This window comes from Trachinotus anak, unplaced genomic scaffold, assembly GCF_046630095.1.
Source record: "Trachinotus anak isolate AG129_WGS33_773 ecotype Australia unplaced genomic scaffold, CSIRO_AGI_Tana_v1 ptg000032l, whole genome shotgun sequence".
In the NCBI taxonomy this organism is placed as follows: Eukaryota; Metazoa; Chordata; class Actinopteri; order Carangiformes; family Carangidae; genus Trachinotus; species Trachinotus anak.
This window is the reverse complement of record NW_027273883.1, coordinates 14972392-14990344: the sequence shown is the minus strand read 5'-3', so window position 1 is coordinate 14990344 and position 17953 is coordinate 14972392. Positions and strand designations below refer to the sequence as shown.

Sequence of the window (17953 nt, the reverse complement as noted above, 5' to 3'; positions counted from 1 at the left end):
CATCCTCCTGTTTTATTTTTAAATCTCCTCACGTTCAGCCCACTGCCTGTGGATGTTGTCAGTCACCCATTTTGTTCGCCTGGAGTCAGACTTCAGGCTGTGGGTTTTTGTAACTTATCTTTTACACCAACAATACTGAGCTGACAGTCACTGTTAAACACATTTAACAATTAGTTTAAATAACTCAACATCACAGTATGTCCCCCCCCCCCCCCCCCCCCCCCCCCCCCCCCCGGCTATTGGCTATCTGTAGATAATATAGTGACAACTCATAGGTCATAATGTATTTTGCAGTAAATTTAGCACTCACATGACTCAATCTGCACTTTGTCAGCACACATGCTTCTGAACAGCCCACATGACAGTGTTTTCACAGAACACAATGCTTCAACTCAAAACTAATTTCCAGAGATAATTTTCACATTTTATCAATAGCCACTTGCTAAAAAAAAAACAACAAAGCAAATAAGGTGTGACTCATCTTGAGTCAATACAGTGAATAGACGTTACTCACACTGATGTCAGCCATGTACTCTTCAATTCAATTCCCAGGTCAAAAATAGAACAGTCAATGTCTGTGGTAAATATCCTGTGAGAAACCTTTCAGTTGTTTCCTCAGTATTTCTCTCACAGTTTTTCCTGTTCCCCGAAAAGTGCACGGTGACATGGAAGCTCGCAAAACACAACACCCCTTTCATGTTCACAGTGACTCATTTTAGGCAAGGAGAGCATGGGAATAGTGTTAACACATTTCCTCCTTTTAGTAGAAAGACACTCATGTGGATGCATGTTGGATATATTAGGATAAACAGAAACTTTTCAACTCATCACAAGACATCTCCTAAGACAGGTTAACAATCCCTCCGAGAGACAATTCATAAAGCAGCGTATGTCATCACAAGAGTAAATACCTTGATTCAGGAAGAAGTGCCTGATCCTACCACGTTGCTGTGCTGAGAAGCTTTGAGTTCTCTTTTCACACAGAATGAGAGACCAGCTGAGCGCAAAGAGTTGAGAGTACGTGAGAGAGAGGGAGAGAGGCACGGAGTGAATGTGTGCGAGAGAGGCACAGAGGATGTAAGATAGCAGAGAAGTAGGAACGGATTTAGCAATAGAGGAAAAGACAGGGTTTGGAATGCAAAGAAGGGAAAAATAAAGACGGGTAAAAAACTGAGATTCCTCAAGAGGAGTAGAAACACCCGGGCTGTGTGATCACCTGAGTTATTCACGTTGTGCATCTTGCTCTGCTTGGTGAGCTGCTGGTGTCCAACGCGCCCTTCTGTTGTGGAGAAACTTGACTCGCCCTCGTAAATCGTCTGCAGCATACTCCACTCAGCGCTCAGGTCTCATCGCAAGCCTTGTGTTTCCTGTCACCAAGAGCCACCCCTCAGCCACTCAGGGGAGAGACCACCACAACAGGCAACTCTCTCCCTTCCGCTGCCTCCTCCTCCGAGAAACCGCTCTCACTGTAGAGCAATAACACAAACTGCACACACTCTCTGCAGGCTCCTACTGCTCTGCCTTAGTCTGGTCCAAACACTAACACAGTGTTAGGAGAAGAGTCCAGCTTTTCTTTTTCTTTTTTTTTTTTCTTATCTGCCTCTCTCCCTATTTCTCTCCAGTCTGTGGCTTTTTCTCCTCTCAGCAAACTGTCTGAGCCGAGCCCGAGAAAAATGTAAAGCTGAGTTGCTAGGAAAGCCGTGTACCACGTACTGAGCACCTCGCTGAGGCAGTAATGCAAGCCAGGGAGGGAGCAAGCTTCATTTGCATGTGAATCAACAACTGCGTGGCCCACAGGTGACAGAAATAGAACAATGGCCAGCCCTGGCTAAAAATAGGTCAGGCGAGGCGCGGGGATTGGAGCAGCATTGATGCGTTTAAAAATACCACACCAAACACAGCTGTCTTCTTCAGCTCCTGCCAGAAGGCATGTCTCCTGACTCCCTCTCTGCAGATGGAGGCTTGATTCCTCTATCTCTCTCTTTTCTGATTTGTTGAACCGGTCTCTCTCACTCACTCTATTTACGTCTTCATTTTGTTCTCTCAGGTACATGGGCAGAATGATCCATTTTTGCTTTGATATATTAAAAGGACCACATATAAACTTTACATCTATGCAGCATAAAATGGCTGCTGTCTTTTATGTGATTTGCAAAACATGAAAATAGTGTATTTAATTTTTTTTTTTTTTCTTTGGCAAATAGTACAAAAAATTATGTTGATAAATTTCAACAAACACCAACTAATACAAATTCAATGGCTTTTGGGTAAAATCTGACAAGATATGTTAAGTCAGATGAGACACCAAATGAACACTGTGTTCATTTAAGTGTAACCTCAATGCATTAGCTCAGCTTAGTGTGTGTGTGGGGTTCAGTGTGTATCCAGGGCAGTGCTGCTACTCAGGAAGCATGCTTTCAGCTAGCTAGCCAAGGAAGCCAACTGTAAGATGCCATAACAGCATGATCGCAATTACATAAACCTCTCAAACTGTGTCAAGAACACCTCTCTGGGATTACGCTTCCTATTTCCTTGAAATACCCTTGATGCTGTTTTACAGCAGATTAGAGAAACAACAAACAAAACAGTACAGTACACATATATGTATATGTATACATATGAAAAACTCAAACAGAGAATTTTAAACACCAAATAGCAACATAGTAGGACTCTTTCAATTAATATTACATCTCAAACTGGCCAAGATCCATAGTTAATATAATCTGACTCCAGCCCATAAAAGTCAAGTCAAATGTTCTATCTGACCACTGATGTAGGGCTGGGTTTGCGGCCAAGCAGCCTGTGCCTTTAAATTTTTCATCTTCCTTCATAATTTGACCTGTCCCCCAGCCAGGGGCGTGGAGCCAGCACGGCTATTTTTAGGTCCTGAGCTCTGACGACTGGGCTACAGAGACACAGAGAAGGAGTTTTACTGTGTTGTTTCAGCTGGACAAACATTTAACCCCTCAATCCTTTTATCACAGTGCAACCAAGATGCCAAGAAGGAAATACACAGCTTGCAGGCTAGCCCCAAACATAAAACAACTCTGAGGCTAATGTATGATATAAGTTGTGTAACTTGATTATTTATAAACAGAGACAACAGGGGTTTGCATACATTCATTTTTTTCTATACTTATGTCTTGGTTATATAAATAATCAGAATAATATTTTGTTTCACGAAATAGTGACAGAACATTGTGAACAAACTATCAACAAATCTCCCTTTTTTCCCCCCTTTTTGAAATTGTTTTTTCTTACAGATTAAACAGATTTAGCAAACTTCTGATCTCTGTGAATTAGTTTTGGCATTCAACTTGGAAAAGATAGTGTGAGAGATAACAAGCTTTCAGGTCCAAGGTAATGATGGCTAAAGACCCAGAGCTCCATCTGTCACAGTATCTGCCAGAGCAGGCGAGCTCTGACCCCGTAGGCTGAACCCAACAGAGGCTAAGGCATAATTGATCAAAAGAGGAAGTAAGGTTGTCAATTATAATAACCATGGAATCCCTATTTATATAACATGACAATGCCAGTCACTTGAACAAATCCTGAAATCAAAAGCTCAACACATATTTTGCAATGTTCCTGTGGTTTCTCACTATTGCACAACAAAACTATTGGGTAAACTGCTATATTTAGCAAGCTCTGAAATATTTGTCTGGATTTGATTTATTTATTGTCGTTGTTGTTAGTTATGTTGTGTGCATTATACATAGATTTGCGGTTTATTTAGTCTTACAAAACCATATAGTAACAAACTAATTTCCCTGCACTTGGAAGTGGAATTAGTTCCGAGTATTGTATTAACATCCCTCGATCAGCCTGCCCTACTGCTCCATAAGAAGAACTAAACAAAACAAAAAAACGAGAGACATTCACTGGGACATGTTAACAGCAATTAACCTACACTTTTATTTATAACTAGCTTCCCGGGGCTGATGAGGGATTGTGGGATTGGAAATAGGCAGGGTCCAGTAAACCTGCAATGTGGCAAGCCCATTATAGCTCCTAATGCGTCACTGGCGGCCTTTGTCTACTTTAGTCCTATTAAAGCATTTAAGTGTGAACGTCAGCGTCCCTGCTGGAGAGCCACTCCGCTCTGCTCTCCAGGGCCGGGGCTCGACTGTCTGTCACCTCCCTCGTATCAAACACAAACTGTGTGTCTGTGTGTGTTTGTGTGAGAGTGCCTGCGTACATGCATGTGTGTATGTTTTGACACCAGAGTGGAGTGGGGGAATATTAGAGATGAGAGAACAAGTGGGCCAGAGTGGTGAAGTGCCCCTAGCATTTTCCAAATTTAAACAAAAGGCCATTATAGCCCATTTTAAAGACCAAGAGATGTCAGCATACATACACACATACACATTCACCCATACACACATCACAGTTATGTTGTTTACTCCAACTTAGTCATTTCAAATGATCTATCGGGACTAGAAATATAACAAAGACACACTTCCCGCTATGGTACTTCAGCTTTTTCCGTTCTATTTCAAGAAACTGTGGTCATAACCTGGAGACTTGTTTTTTTCTACCAAATAAGCCAACTCACCACAATTACTGTACCAGTTCCAAATCAACTCCCAAAGTTCTGTGGCTTAATCACCATGGCACTGCTGCCCTGTGACACACTGTGCATGATGAAACCCAGCAGGGAGGCAGACTGGAGAAGGAAGGGGGCTGAACTTAAGTGTTGCAACAGATATGAGGGGTGGACAAACAGCGCTCCTTACAACTAATTTGATCCGGCTAGAAAATGTTTTGTTCCGCTTAATAGTAGATGATCCCTGTTTGGGAGGGAATGAGTGAGCCATGTTTTGTTGTTCCGCATTCTCTGAACTTTAAAGCCTGGAGGAGGGGGTGGGGAGGTAAAATAAACTGATCACAATAGTGAATCTCACAGCGCTCTAAATTGATCTTAATTGATAAACACGTTTAATACAATCTGTTTTAATTGAACTAGTTTTATCCAGCTCTTTGCCTTCCTACCTACTGCTTGTCTTCCTGCCCGTGTGGATGCAGGGTTTCATCATGCCACCCTGGGAGAACTGCAGCGGATGTGATCATTGTCAGGTGCTTATTCCTCCAGTCAGAGGGGATGTTCCTCCCAAGAGAGGGGCTGCATACGAACAGCAACTTCTGACGTAATCATGCCCCCCCTCCCACACACACTCTGTCCCCTCGGTTTCTTCTCTCTAGTGGCCGCCACATCTCTGAGGGCAGCCCTGGAACAGGAGGGAAATTACCTCTCCACACCAATTACTTCAATGCCTGCCATCTTACTTACATCAGCCCCCGATGAGTCACCACCATCGCTAACTGTGGAAGACTTCCTAGATCAATTTAGGGAGTGGAGCCAAGGCACAATGTGGAATATAGCATGCATTGTTAGCAACCAAGCTCAGCCACTCTACCTGCTAAAAGCCACGGGCAAAGTTTTGTCACTTCAAACAGCCCACTTTCCGTTTACCTTGCGGTCAGTCTCATAAAAGCACAAAGGCACTACAACTGTTGATTTGATGGTAAAATCCAATTAGCCTCTACATCTGGATGTGTTATGTGAGTGTGTTTCCCCACTAATGATTAGGTCGCTCCTGCTTTTATTGGGTTACTCTGTCTGGCATCCTGTGGTATTTCCTGTTGGACTTTCAGGGTGATGTAGAATGCACTTAACAGGTTGGATCAAATAACATGAAAAAGCATATAAAGGAAGTCATGTTTAGTACTTAATCTTAAAACACTGGCAACAAAGTTTTGCAATGCGGCTAACAATAACACAGTTAGATGGAGCCCACAAAACTTTATGGGTTCCTCTCTGTCTCTTTAAAGAATGAACATGGAAAAGACAAAGATGGTGCAATTCAATGAGAGAGATGAATCAACACATATCCTTAAAAGTAAAAAAAATAAATAAAAAATTGTCATCATTCATCTTCTTCATTCATTCATTTCCTGTGAACCTTCTATCTGAGATGTGAGAGACAGGGTGAACTATAACAGAGTTCCAAAAAGGCAAAAACACAACAATTTCATAGCATCCTATTATTGTGCACTGACCTTGAGGTCAGTTTACTTTCTAACTTTGAATAGGTCCCTGATGCCGTGGCTTCATCTGCTGCCATAGGCTTTCTAAAAATAGATGTGGAGCACAAAAGCCCACTGGAAACAGAGGGCAGCTCTCAGTATTTTTACTGATCAATGTGCTCATCTCGGCTGGAAACCATTGATCCACTGTTTGTATCAAATTGACCATGTTGTTGCTGTACAACTTCCACCCAACATTCAATCATGACAAGCTTTACTTTATGTTCCACTTTGTCCCCTTGCCCACCACCTTCTCTCAGAGCAACACAAACTATTGATTCGCTGACGATATTCTACCACCAAAAGGCTTAGCATTGATTAGTCTTTGAAAGATCATTCTAAATGTCAGCTGGCATTTTGGTGAGCTATTACTCAATGAACATGAAGCAGCAGACTCTTCTGCCTGAATCCACAGAATTATTGCATCAGTGGCTCTTATGTCTACATCACTGAAATGCCTGCAGAAGTCAAATGCGTCATCAGTATCATACGAACACACTAGCCCAAACAGACACATGTGACTTTGATGGAATCCAGCCAAGTTTAGCTGACCTTAGAAAATCCCCGAGGGATTAATAAAAACAAAGGTTCTCTGTTCAGAGGCATCCTTCCAATCCACATCCTGCTAGTCGACCCTATTTATGAGTGGATAATCATAGCATCACCCATCCCAAGTGATTTGGAGCTATTATCTTATGATAACAAAATATAGTTTGTAGTCACCACAGTTTTTGAGAAAATTCTATCAGTCTAGTTAGTCGTTTGGAAAAATATCAGAATTGTTATTTCAGTCACAGAAAAAGTACAGGCAGTATTTATGCAACTTCCAGATTTTCTTTTAAAGGGATCAGGGTATGTTTTCTGCTCAAGTGCCAGTTTGGATTTGTCAATGACCTTTAAAGATTCAAGCGAAACTCCATTCATGGATTTTAAAGGTCCATGTAAAAAAGTTCAAGAGGAAATCGAGTTTACTATGGGAAGGGTGGGCTGATGCTTATTGTCCAGGCCACTTCCACCTACGCCAACACTTCTTTACTTGACCACAGCACAGTCACATTACTCTCCTCCTGTGGTGTCGCAAAGGTCTAAAACACAACAATGCCTCTGAAAAATAGCTCTTCCTCTGATTATTAAGATAGAGCTATGCATACCAGGAAATGTCCCACAGTGCACCCACAACCTCTGTTACAATGCTAATGTCTGGGCTGCTCCATATGCATAAAGCTGGAGGGGCTCCAGATGTATTTTTAAACACTTTGCTTGGGTGACCTTGAGTTTCTGGATCTTATTCCAGCATCACATTCATATAACTATAGCCTATATTTCTTCCACCAAAGTTACAAATTCGCCTTGATGAGCTTCCATATTTTTATGCAGGGGAAGTTACTGGTTTGTGTTACACAAGCTCTGGAGTACATCATGAAGACAATGTTCTACTTTTGCAATTCCTAAGAGAGCACCTAAACAAGCCAGACACTTCCCTATTTCCTTTGTCTCCTGAGAGGCAAAGGAATGGTTCAGGGGTCATCTCACTTGTTTTGTGGGAAAACAATAGTAGTGCTACAGCTGCTTCAGTCATGGATGAAATTCTTGTGTTCAGTAAGCATTGACTCTCATGCTGTTTTTTCACTAAATATGAATCATTCTCTCCCTCTCTCCACACCAACCAGTTTTTGTTGTATTGTGGTTTGTGTCATTGCATGGGTTGTAATAATGAGTCTTTTTGTCTCTACAGTAATTTGGGCTATTTGTAAGTTTCATCAGCTTGGCTGAGACTGGAACCTGCAGCAGTAACTAAGGCAGCAGGACTTGTAATTGTGGGACATTGTCCAATGGGGTAAAACCCCTGGTGGATCCTTCAGCAACAGTGCACCCTGCAGGTTGATTAAGAACAGGAACAAGAAATGTAGACACTGAGAAATGCTTGAGATGCTAGAGATATTACTGTGAACTTTCCATAGCAAACTCCAAGGACCAGGAAGACAAATATTCTGACACACAACAAACACCGTGCTAAAGCAAGTAGACTCTGCTGTAGAAAATGTTGCAAATGCACTGACAGCAGGTCCAAGGAGCAGGGATACTGCAGAAAAACAAATCAACACACTCACCCTGTAAACAAATATACATGCACAGACAAACCAACACACACATTCACATAGCAATGCCACCATGCTGTGCTTGGGAGTGGCTGCAGCGTTCCTGACCTCTGCCTTTCATCTCGGATCCAGTAACCAAACTGATTTTTCAGCCCAGCCTCTTCAGTAACACACGGCCTAACAAGCTTTGGCTCTCTCTTTTATTACCACCACAGAAACAAAAACAGTTACAGCTATGTGATCTCCTCAAAGCAGTCAGTGAAACTGTTTTTTTTTTTTGTTTGTTTGTTTGTTTTTTAGTGATGGTACAAGCAAGCCCCTCATGTGAGAAATCAAAGAATGAAATGAAGCTGACAACATGCATGTTTCCTCCTGAACAACAAAATATGGAGATTCCTGACTCAAAGAGCAAAACAAAACCCAGCTCTCTGACATAACATGCCATTCACTGATATTATTCTGTGCTTTTAAATACATATAAATGCCATGAGCAAAACCTCCTTTCCAGGTGCCATTTTTCTATTCTAAAGAGATCACAAGTAGCTTTCAAGCCTCCCCTTGTGGAAACCTTAAATGTTGTCACTAGCTTTGAGATAAAGCCACTCAAAGCTAAAAAGGAGAACTTAGAGTACGCTCTGAGGGTGTCACCTCAAAGGGGGAAAAATCTTCTGTTTTGGAAACAGATGGACTGGTAACCTTTTCACACCTATCTGGCCACAGAGACCTTTACGAGGGCTCTGCTCTTAGATATGCAGCCAGTGTGTCCAATCTCTGTGTAATTCCTGGATCCGTTTGTTCTGCACATTTCACGCCAAGTGGGGAGGGGTTGCGGCCACGACCTCCTGCAGTCCCATAACTCACAGAATGGACTGAGAGAACTGGCAGGTACCCCCAGATGAAAGGTAACAACAAAGAGATGTTTAGCATGATGCATGGCAGCGCGCTCTGGGCCCCAGTGGATGATGGGATGGCATGGAGCGACAACTAATTGGTCTGTGAAGTCTAAGGTTTGTCTGTTTCTACCATCGACAATCTGCCCTTCAGGCTGGGCATGCCAAGAACTCTGAAGCACGGCTCATTAATCACCTTCACTGATTTCACCATGCAGATTTGACAGACCAGGATCGAGTTAGGGCAGGGGCACCCTCTATGGCGCCTGTAAGTGGGCGTACTGACAGACAGATAAGCAGATGGGTATAAGTAGATAGGCAAGACAACAACACACACAAACTTCTGTTAAAAATAGCAAGCCTTTTAAAAAGTTGAAATGAAGGGAAGAAAAACATAAATTGAGGTCATAAATGTGTTGCTTTAGCAAGAACCTGAAGTAAAAAAAAAGTACTCTGACAAAAAGCATAGCATATTAATCTATCTTAAATACTCGAGGCAGGAGCCTTAACTCTCCCCATTTTTCATCCACACAAGAGGCCTCTCAAAGACATGAATGATTCATCTCTCTAACTCCATTTGGACAGGAAGTGAAAACAAATGGAAGTGTGCCCCCCCCCCCCCCCCCCCCCCCCCCCCCCCCCCCCCCCCACCTCCATCAGAGAGCCCAGGGTCTACAGTGGGGCTGGATGAACAACACTGAGAACACCAGGCTAAACCTACCGGGCTCTGTGTCTCAGCTGCAACAGGAGCCAGATTCCCCCTCTGGGCCATTGCCCTCCTCCTACTATCTATATAGAGAGAAATAATTCCTCTCTCTCACAAAAACACACACACACACACACACACACACACACACACACACACACACACACACAGCTCTGCGCTGTGAGAACACCTCTGACTTTTACAACCTGCAGGAGATGTTTTGAGTTGGGCTTGAAAATGATCTTTTATAAGGACTATATGTGATACATCATCAGTTTGGTTTAAGGGTTGATTAAAATGTTTTCTGTGTATGCAATGACTTTAATAACAAAAAAGAACAGAAACAGCAAACACTACGAGTGTGAGTGAGGAAAAACTTATTTAAGTCAGCACGGTTTTATGGCACCTGGGCTTCATTCAGATTGTCTGCACAGTGTCTGCTTTACAGCCACACTTTTGGAGCAGGAGCGGCCAGGAACAGCAAAATAAATAAAGGTGTGAACATGACTTTCCATTTCTTTTTCATGACAACACATAGGGATAAAGCCCAGGACCGCCCTCCACTTGCTTCTATTTAACCTCAAAACACGTACAGCCAGATCAATGAGGCCTCTCCAGGGATGTCCCCCATAGACAGACATCAAGCTGCTATCATTTGTCAAAACCTGGTATTTCCACCATGTCACCTTGTCAGTTGCTGACAATGTATTTTAATTTTCAAACTATAATAAAAGTTTTATTGGTGTTATGTGATGCTTGTGATTCAGATGCATGTACAAAGTTTTTATGGTCAACTTGTGCTAATTACAGTGTTGATTATCTATTGGAAGAAAGTCCTGACAGCCCTTTGTGTAGCAAAGTCTGTGTTGTATTTCATCACATATAATTGCTAGTTTTATCCTGTCATTTAAGCTTCCTGTACTGCAAAGATGAAGAGAACATAACAATGAGCCACTGCAGAACAGAGACCAGCACCTTTCTCTGAGCATCAACAGCACCCCTCCTCCCACAAAAACTCACTGACCCAAACCCATTTTTTCCAGTCTAAGAGAAATGTCAAGTCCAGACCTAGAACTCGTCTCTTTGAAGGGAACATAGCAGCCAAATATAGCCTGCTAGTCTCTACGCCGCCTGACATACATCAGGCTCTACGGGTTCTGCTACAACAGTGGTTAATTTTGGCCGACTGCCATGTAGTCACTTACTATTAAACATCATAACTATACAAAGAAAATTATAACCAAACAGTGGAGTGTACACTGTTGCCTGGTAACCTAATGCCATGTTGAGGATTCATCTTTCTACGGAACAGAAAACACTTACAGCCAGAGCCAATAATAGATCATAGACCACACAAAAAGAAGTTTAAGGGTGTCAACAAGCATAGCCAACATGAAGTTGAGAAACATTTCATGAGACGTATGTATAAGAATCAAATCCCACTTCTCAGTGTGCGTTCATAAGAATTTTCTAAGTGTTTTTGTAATCGCAACCACTTGTGAAATTATATAATTATTATTCATCTGTCATTTTACAAGTGAAATGATGGATAAAATGAGAGCTTATTTCCAAGTGTGAAATGCAGCTAAGGAACACATTATGCTGACTGGCAGTGGAGGCTGGGTACTAATTGCCAAAGCTGTTTTAAGTCTTTTGGATCAGAAAGGATCACACAAGTTACCCCCTCCCTAGAAATATGTGGATTGTGAGAGCATTGCAAGAAATAACATACAGATTTTTACCTATCACACCATCACAAAGACATATTACTGAGTGAGTAAGTTACTCTTAGTTTTTAGTTTGTAATGCTCCATGCTCATGGTTGATTTTAATATAGCTTTTATGCATCCAATATGAGAACATTACAATTATGCTCCATATCCTAACTGTATCAGAAAATGTCACAAGTTGTAATTTATTATGAGTTTGGTGTTTTGGGCATCACATCTTTACCTACAATTGCTTTGCTTATACACAGTATTTCATCAAATGTAACCTATTCTGAGTTTGGGGACTATTAATGCCACATATTGTCTTACTGCATAACTCATTACATTATAAAACAACATCAGACAATCTGTAGTAAAAAAGTCAAGACATCATACATGTATTTACTGTCAGGTGTAAAGGTCTGGTTGGTAAAACATACCCAACCTCTTTATAATAATTATTGCATGGTTTAATAAATGAAAGTCCTCTGCTCATAACACTTATAAGAGCCATAACCTGGTCACACCAAGCTCATAAATACAAAAGTCTGTATCTCTGCTGTGCTTTTATGTGTGATTCATGTGGTATAAACAAATAAATATAGAAGCCTGATGTGTTAAAACAACCTGTCAATGTCAGATTCATTATGCACTACTAATGTATCATGAAATATTCTGTCATAAATGTCAACTAAAACTGAACTCAGCTATTTTTGGCGGCTGTTATATCAGCTATCGAGGTTTTTAATCATATTTATCACCTTACTTCATTTACAACTAATATTCTAATACTGTTATGTACTGAAAACTCTGAAAACTAACTATTTTAACAACTGTCTTCCAACCCTGTACTATAGGTTTCAATGTACTGTTACAATGACACAACTCTACACAGACACCCCCACACACACGTATACACAGGCTTACACTTTTGTTTTTCCTACAATAGCCCAACTCAGGCGGAAGATTGGCCCATGCATTTTGTCATTTCGTACTTTCCATCACGTAGCACAAAACCCCACAGCATCCTTTTTCTCTACTGGAACTGCAATTTCTGCTGAGTGACATGAAGGCAGCCTTCACACCATCACGGTCAGTCAAGGATGGCACACAAACGCAGGAAATAAATCCACAGTGACAAAGCGTAATTCATCACTTTCATCACTTCAGTTGTGAAAAAAAAAGGCATTGTATTCTCTCCACTTTGATAAACAAGCTCACTCTCACTTCTTATGTCAGCTATGCTGGTAGTTGACTGATTATTGTGTGGTGTCTACAGAATATTTTCACGAATACAAATCTGCCATAAACCAACTTTAGGACGATATCAAGTCACCATGGTGAACATGTATTACACAGCAGGGTTGCGACATGCTGCTACTGTGAACACTTCTTGCCAATTGTATGTCCGAACATGTTAACTTATCGAGTCCAGTGAATAATTCACAGATGCCTGCCAAAATTTCGGAAATATCGAAAACATTTTGTCTCATTAACACATTCATTGGTACTATGAAATTATGTGTTAGGCTAAGTGTAAGGTACTTTCTCTCCCTGACACAGCTCAGATGGTACCTGCCCCCTCAAGCCATCTGAGCAGTGCAGACATCTGTGAGCACTAACCTGCCAAGAACAAGTCTAATGTAAAAATATCATAAATATTCTGAAATGGAAAGACGACTGATGGGTCATTTGGAGTGGCTGTGAAAAGCTTTCGTGTCAAGTATGAGCAGTGTTTTTCTTGTGTCACTGTCTAAGTGAAAAAGTCATGTGTACACTGGAGGGTCTGTGGTTCCCGTGTTTGAAATGCAGCAAGAGCACTGGTCACCAAAGTCATCATACAAGAGCCATTTCAAATGTAACACATCTGCTAAAAGTTTTTGTTGGAGTGACAGGGTGTTCAGCAAAACAACCGAGAACCAAAATAATACAACTCTCATTAAAACAGCTGCACTGTCAGTCAACTTACATTTAGTGTAAAAAAAACAAGCTCCTTGCTTCTGACTCTACTTCTATTTCATTTTACATTAAAAAAATATATATAAAATACAGTGCATTGCTATGGATTAAACAGTGTATAAGTACAAAAGCAGTTAAACTTAAACATTGCAATAAAGCAATTTCATTTTCTGCAATTTTTTTAAAGTACTGCTCACATGTTGATGCACCATATTATTGATCTAATATTATACTGATGTAACACTGAAAGGAGACATTCTGCATTATGAGTACATTTACTTTTGATATTTTAAGAACATTAATACTTCTGTACTTTTATTTAACTAAAAATTTTAATGCAGGGTTTTTACTTGTAAAGGAGGATTTGCAGTATATGTGGTATATGCTTAGGTATATGATTTGAATACTACTTCCACCACTTACTGTACATCACACTGCTCATGATCACAACAGATCCCATTCAGTGTCTTATTTAATAGCTATTTTTAAATATTGATCAAATCAAGTCATGCGTAGTCTGTGACAAGGGGTGATGCATCTGATTAATTGACGGCTTTTTGAATAAGGACTTTCACACTTCAACCACGTTGGGTGCGATCATACATTCGTAAGCAAATCTATTTATAGATGGCAGTCTGACTACAATACCTTACACGTTGGACCTAATAACAGTCTGCGAAAGCACTGATGGCAAGGAAAGTCAGTACTTTGTATTAAAAAAAAAAAAAAAAACCCTTCTCAGTTGTGTGATTGTGTGTGGAAATTGGGAGAATGAGTTTTCGGGCCATTTTTATTGGCGGACTCACAACAGAAATTGATTACAAAACGACCACCTGTGACCGCAGAGCCAACGTCACTTCAAATATTAATCCGCTGACCTTTTGCTTTCCTGCTAACATGGAGATAGCCTGGTGGAACAATGTAATTGCTCTTAAATAATTACAACTATAATATTAATTAACCCTTTGCCCTTCGCTATTTTGCAACAACTTTCATTTTATAATATGTTTTGTTATGTATATCATGTCGAATTCGCTCTACTAACATACATACGGTGGAAGCGTCTACCTTGGGGGACAGGTGTGCTGCTGTGTTTGGACTGGAAGATGTGCGGATTGCGGTCAGTGTCTGAGGCTGTGTGACGACTGGGCTATAAATAATCTCGCCTGGGTAAAAGGTGGTGGGGGTGGGGGTGGGGTTGGGGGCCGGTGATATAAAATCAGCCTGTCTGCTCCACTGTCTCTAACAATCCCTGTGATGGAGAGACGAGGTCAGCTCCGACCACTGTCTGTCCTCAGCAGGTGCACGCAGGAAGTTCATCAATCGTCACCCTTTGCTAAAAAGAAGTGAAGCAGACTAATTAGGGGATCATTTCCACTGCTGCGATGTACCACTGCATAAAGCTCAGAGAGCAGACAGGCTTGCATGTACATATTTTGTGCCTTTTCCTATATTCTTACAGTATTTAATTTTGATCAATTTAAACCGTTCTACTGTTGAGCTCTTCCCAATTTGATAATAATAATAATAATAATAATAATAATAATAATAATCCTAGGTTAATGCACCAGGAATTGGGATAATAGTTGTATGAGACACTCATGTGGCTCAGCGCTTGTAAAGAGGCTATTATTTCCTTGTTATTGCATAATGCAAAATTTCTAAATGTGAATGCTATGACAGCTGCGTCCACAGACTACACTTTGCAGTGATGCACACCCTAAAAATAGCACCTGTAGCGTCCACAGGGCCACAAAAACATCATCAAAATGGAAACAGTGCCATCTACTGGTCATACTACTCTCAGCCATGGGACAAAGTGCTTGGCTTTGTCACATCGGTTTCTGCATTCCAACAACAATAATCTATATGACCTGCAAATTGCTCAATAAATTTCATCTTAGATGTCCAGTGATTTCATACATGTTCACACCAGGTTTGTGATGCATTACACTCTCAATAACAATTTTAAAGATAAGCTGTGAAACTACCACCTGGGCACCTCCTCACTCTTCTGGTTATAAAAGATCCCACCGGTGGGAATTTTAGTATAAAAGCAAAAGAAAAAACTTTCATCCCAACCAGGAGCAGGGCCTGCCCGACTGTGTGATTAGCGGAGATTATATGCAGATTTGTCATCGTCATAAATCTACAGCTGCCCATGGTCTCACATTTTTATTTGTCACTTCAAAGCATTCTTCAGTAGCTCTCCTTAGTTTATTGTTTGGCCCAGTGGACAAATGTCTTCCATTTGCAAGAGGAACAAAGCACCTCTCTCATCTCTGTTCACCTGTTTCCCACGTCACTGCTCATCACGTGCCACAATCGGCTTGGATGTTTGGATTAAAACTGCAGTGGTGGGAAACAGTGAAATTAAATTCCCTCTCTTCTCATCTTGCCACTGTCCTACAGCAGCTGGGACTGACCCAGTGGGTGACACCACTTATATTCCAGGACCCAGACTGTCCAGCTGTTTGCTATCCCTCATCCTGACGGCCTGACAGACAGGGGCACAGCCAAATATCAGTGCATCTGAGGCATGATCCTGCATGCATGTCACTGTGGCTGTCTCATTGCATGTGCAGGACGCCACAGCTGGCACCTAGACACTAAAGACCATGTCAATACTCAGCAACAGCTAAGAATGTCACAAGCTTTGCAATCTTCACAGATATATACAGATCGTATTGTCAAGATAATGTACGGCAATTTTGGATTTGCTGTGGTAGGGTATGCTTGAGCAACAACTTCATCAATTGGTGCAGTAAAACGTCCGTCCCAAAAATTCCACAAATGTTCAATAAAAGTTGAATAAAGTGTATTCATCAATCTCACTTCTCTGTGACAGATGCAAGGCGAGGGTGGGCAAAATATTCTCAAGTTATGAGGTGCATTTTCTGACCAGGATAATATTACTTTCAATCCTGTCCTTCAAGCATATGACTTTTTCATGCAAAGCATAAGCACATATATGGTTCTGTCTGGTAATTTCTTTTTTATTATTTCTATTAATGTTACTACATTATTCTGTTTTGGTGGAAGTTGGGTGGAGCTAGAAATTGGTGCTTTGGATTTTTTTTCCCTTGCAAAGAGTTTAAAATGTTGTCATTGTATTTGACTAAAGAAACCAAAAAGTGCTTCAGCAGAAATAAGTTCAGGATAGTACATAACTTCTTTTCTCTCCCTCCGTCACTTTCTCTCTCTCACACACACACTCATGCAAAAGGTCCTGTAAACATGAGGGGTGTAAACACAGGGTCAGGGTGCAGTTTTAAAGAGGGGCGGAGATTGGCGAGGTATGTGCATAAGCATCTGTTTTCCTCATTTATGCATTTGCTCCTTTGTCCATAGCTTCTCCTCTTAATTTAATTTGTGGGAACCCCTCTCCACCACAGCCCTCCCCAGTGAGAAAGTATTCCTGCAGGGGTTACTGTGGTCCTCGGGGGGCTTAGGGACAGATCCAGAAGGATTACCCCCAGCAAAGGCGACCAACCTACACCCAACATCACCAGAATGGCTGCCACAACCACTTCCCTCTCCCCTTTCTTTGTTTCCAGTGCCTTGAAATGTGAGACTACCCTGGAAAGTTAACGCACATTCTTTCACAAAGACCCCTGCTACCTCCCTCTCTCTAGAGTAACTGTACTTTGCTTTACTGCCTTTTTTATTTCTAATTTTGTAATAGAACTGGTTCCATTTGGTGAATTTAATCACAGCAAGAGATCACCTCCGCACCCTGCATGGAAGCTTGAGATAGAAAGCTACATGTTTATGTAGAGTGGTGGCGTAAAGATTTATAATCAATGCCAAATGCAGTAATTAATTGTTTGACATCTACTGTTCTGCAGCAGATGTCTTTAGTGCTTTTCATGCTCTATAATTCACGGTAACATATTATCATTATGCTACATTAAAACTTTCTGGATTTATATCTATATAGAACTGTAAAAGCTGAATAGTCAAATAATTAGTCACAATATGATATGACTGTACAGTAATCTACAAATAAATTATCTTCCACTGGTAATATATAGCAGCAGTTCTTCCATTCCTGAATTGCTACTCTGTTAACTTTTAGTCAAAGTGGTGTCAGTGACAGGACCACTGAGTCACTGAGTGCACCATCAACAGACAGTTTTGTGTCCAAGCCTTTTGGCATTCTTCCATAGCATCATCTCCACCAGTCCTGTCTGTGGTGTTTTCACTGCACAGAGGAAATTACTGTCCCACATCATCAGCTGCTGTGGATGTAACATTCCTTAAATGATTCAAATATTCAAGAGCAGACACCCTCATTTTCAACAATGCATGAGCTTCTGATCAGAATTTTGTGTAAAAGGGAATACCTTTATAATCTTGTCTAGATCTGACATCACTAACACTCAGTGTGCATATTCTTCCTCTAAATTAATGTGATGGTTGTAATGGTTGCCAGTTTTATAACTCTTATGCAACAAAAGGTTGCACAGTTCACTACGCCACCAAATTCACACTGTGCCAGTT

The 17953-nt window shown here is 41.1% G+C and overlaps 1 protein-coding gene across 3 annotated transcripts in view; it reads right to left on the bottom strand.

Annotated features, from left to right (window-relative positions):
• The window catches only part of hdac9b (histone deacetylase 9b), a 39868-nt gene that overhangs the window by 20923 nt on the left and 992 nt on the right, over positions 1-17953 (bottom strand). The window contains exon 1 of one of the 3 annotated variants that reach the window (XM_071468537.1): positions 1217-1737. The exons of 1 other annotated variant lie outside the window; for it this stretch is intronic. In XM_071468537.1, coding sequence (XP_071324638.1) covers positions 1217-1325 — 109 coding nt within the window. In that variant the 5' untranslated portion in view covers positions 1326-1737. Of the gene's footprint in view, positions 1-1216; positions 1738-17953 lie in introns of those variants that run through there. One more of the 3 variants, XM_071468536.1, reaches the window with a different exon arrangement.